The sequence below is a fragment of the Volvox carteri genome (assembly GCF_000143455.1).
Source record: "Volvox carteri f. nagariensis unplaced genomic scaffold VOLCAscaffold_94, whole genome shotgun sequence".
Lineage (NCBI taxonomy): Eukaryota > Viridiplantae > Chlorophyta > Chlorophyceae > Chlamydomonadales > Volvocaceae > Volvox > Volvox carteri.
The window spans coordinates 154,337-156,835 of record NW_003307637.1 but is presented as its reverse complement, the minus strand read 5'-3'; the positions used below and the strand labels follow the sequence as shown (position 1 = coordinate 156,835).

At 57.0% G+C, this 2,499-nt stretch overlaps 1 protein-coding gene across 1 annotated transcript in view; it reads left to right on the top strand.

Annotated features, from left to right (window-relative positions):
• The window catches only part of VOLCADRAFT_108142 (uncharacterized protein), a gene marked incomplete at its 5' end in the record, with an annotated part of 24,772 nt that overhangs the window by 11,172 nt on the left and 11,101 nt on the right, over positions 1-2,499 (top strand). The window contains 4 exons of the mRNA XM_002958433.1: positions 313-476; positions 836-912; positions 1,471-1,503; positions 1,717-1,858. Coding sequence (XP_002958479.1) covers positions 313-476; positions 836-912; positions 1,471-1,503; positions 1,717-1,858 — 416 coding nt within the window. The remainder of the gene's footprint in view (positions 1-312; positions 477-835; positions 913-1,470; positions 1,504-1,716; positions 1,859-2,499) is intronic.

Here is a 2,499-nt window from a genome sequence, read left to right as displayed (position 1 = left end):
CTGTGTGTATGTGTGTGTATGTGTGTGTATGTGTGTGTATGTGTGTGTATGTGTGTGTATGTGTGTGTATGTGTGTGTATGTATGTGTATGTGTGTGTATGTGTGTATGTGTGTGTATGTGTGCGCGTGGGGTTGGGGGAGAAGAGGGGAGATAAATAAACCCCAGGACTCTTATCCTTCCGCTCACGCATATGATCCTTCCCAACTCCCTCCCCTCCCCCCCCGGCGGGCCCCCTGCCCCCTGGCTAATTCAGGGCATACCCCCACCACTACGCACCCCTCATGCAAGACCTGGCCAGCTCCCGCATCCAGGCGCTGGCAGCCAGAGGCAGCCGCAAGACGAAAGTGGCGGTACCGCCAATATGCATTGCACGGCAACTGTACGACATGGCATACTGCAGCTTGGACGACTGGGCGCCGCAGTACGGGCCTGTACGGCCACTGCTGCAGCTGCTGTGCATCCTGCCGCCCAGAAGGTGTGTGTGTGTGTCTGTATGTGTACGTGTATGCGTATATGTGTGTGTGTATGTGCGCGCGCGGGCGAGGAGAGGGAGGTGGGTGGGATCGGGGATGGAGTCCGGAGATGGAAAAAACAGCAGCATCGCCACATCGCCACATCGCCACATTGCCACATCGCCACATCATCATCTAGACTTTGATCCCCGATATTTCGATGTGGAAGAAAATTCCTAAAATTCCTAAATTCCTTTAAATCCATATAATACCTGAAAATAAACTCCTTTACAAATCCGAAACCCCGTACAAACCAAAATAACCCTACAAGCCCGGAATTCCTGCCCCGAATTCCTCCCGGCGATTCCTCGCCCTCCCTCAGTGCCATGTCCGCACTGCCCTCCGAGCTGGCGGCCATGGTGCTCGTCGCCCAGGAGTTGGAGGACACAGAAGAACAAGGTCCAGGAGGCCGGGGAGGCAGAGGCGGCGGAGGAGGGGGAGACGTTGGGAAGCGGAAGAAGGAGAAGAAGGCCGTGGATGGCAACCACGAAGACGATGACGACGCGGGGTGCCGCCGCCGCCGTCGCAGCAGCAATGTTGGTGGTAGTGGTGGTGGTGATGGTGATGGTGGCTGGACAGAGGTTGGCGGAGGCGGAGAGCGGGTGCGGCAACAGCAGCGCCGACAGCAGCAACCCGGGCGAGGCGGTGGCGGGAAAGGCGCGCGGTTCAGCGTGTTGCTCAGCTCCGCTGCAGGTGAGCGGTAAAGACGTATGTACGTATGTCTGTATGTGTGTGACGCCGTGTGTCAGTGTGTCAGTGACACACACACACCACGAAAACACACCTCCACATGGATGAGATGCACAAGGCGGAGGGGTGGGGGCACCGGGCTGCTCGCGCTGCTCGGCTCCACGAAGGGAACTCCCCTTCCCCCCCCCTCCTCCTGACTGTTCATCGAGGACCTGGTATCCAACTGCCTCCTCTTTTCCCCCCCTTCCCCCATCTTTTCCCCAAAAGCACGGCAGCCGGCAACTGGTGGGGTGGACGTGGGTGCGTGTTGGCAGTTGTCTCTTTTGGCTTTATGCATTATCAAATACCCCCCTCGGACATGTGCAGCTCATTCCTATCCCCTTATGAGTGCGTGTTAGTGTGTGTTTGAGTGAATGCGAGCTCCGGCGGTTGGTTTGACTTGTTTGGCTTAGAAAGTTGTTAGTCTCGACTCCCTCCCTTACCCCTTTCCGGTCCCCCCCGTGGGTGTTGTAGACCGCATATTAGAGGACGATGTTGAAGTCAGCAGTAGCAGTAGCAGTGACGGCGAGGGCGAGGAAGATGACGATGGAGGTGGAGGTGTTGGCGACGGCGGTGATGGCCAGAGGGGTGTGTGGAGGCAGCAGCAGCGGAGCAGGTAAGGCAGGGCGGGTGGGGATGGGGGGGAAGGGGGGAATAATACGTGTTTTACAGGGGGGTTTAGCACGTATCCCGAGGATTCAGTACGTGTGTGTGTGTATGAGGGATTTATGTAGAATTCCCTTGCACATGTACGGGGCGGGGGAGGTCGGGGGAGAGGGGGGGCAAAAATTTATTAGAGGGATGGAGTACCGAAGAGAACGCGGAGTCGTCTAAGATCAGAACGCCGTACCGCCGTACCGCTTAGGGGGGTACCTGCCAGCTGTTGCCAGGATTATATCGGTGTTTGCGGCCTGTCATGTTTCGCGCCTCTTTATTGTCGTAATGTGTTTTTCATTCCATTTCAATTCCCCCCACCCCCGGGGGGAACTCGGCGGCTGGATACTCTCCCCCCAACCCAGCTGGCCACGTCACGGCGATGACTACTTCCAAAGTCACTACTGGCTGGTAACTTCTTGTTGCAAATTCCTGCAGTATGTATGTCTGTATGTCTATTCCTGCGGAGTATCCGTCTATTGGATACTGATATCACCATCACACTCATCTGTGGTTCGTCTTGGGGCCCCCTCCCCTCCCTTTCCCTGGCAGCAGCTTCACTCGTTCGTGGTTCGTCTGCCCCCCTCCCCACCCCTTCCTCCT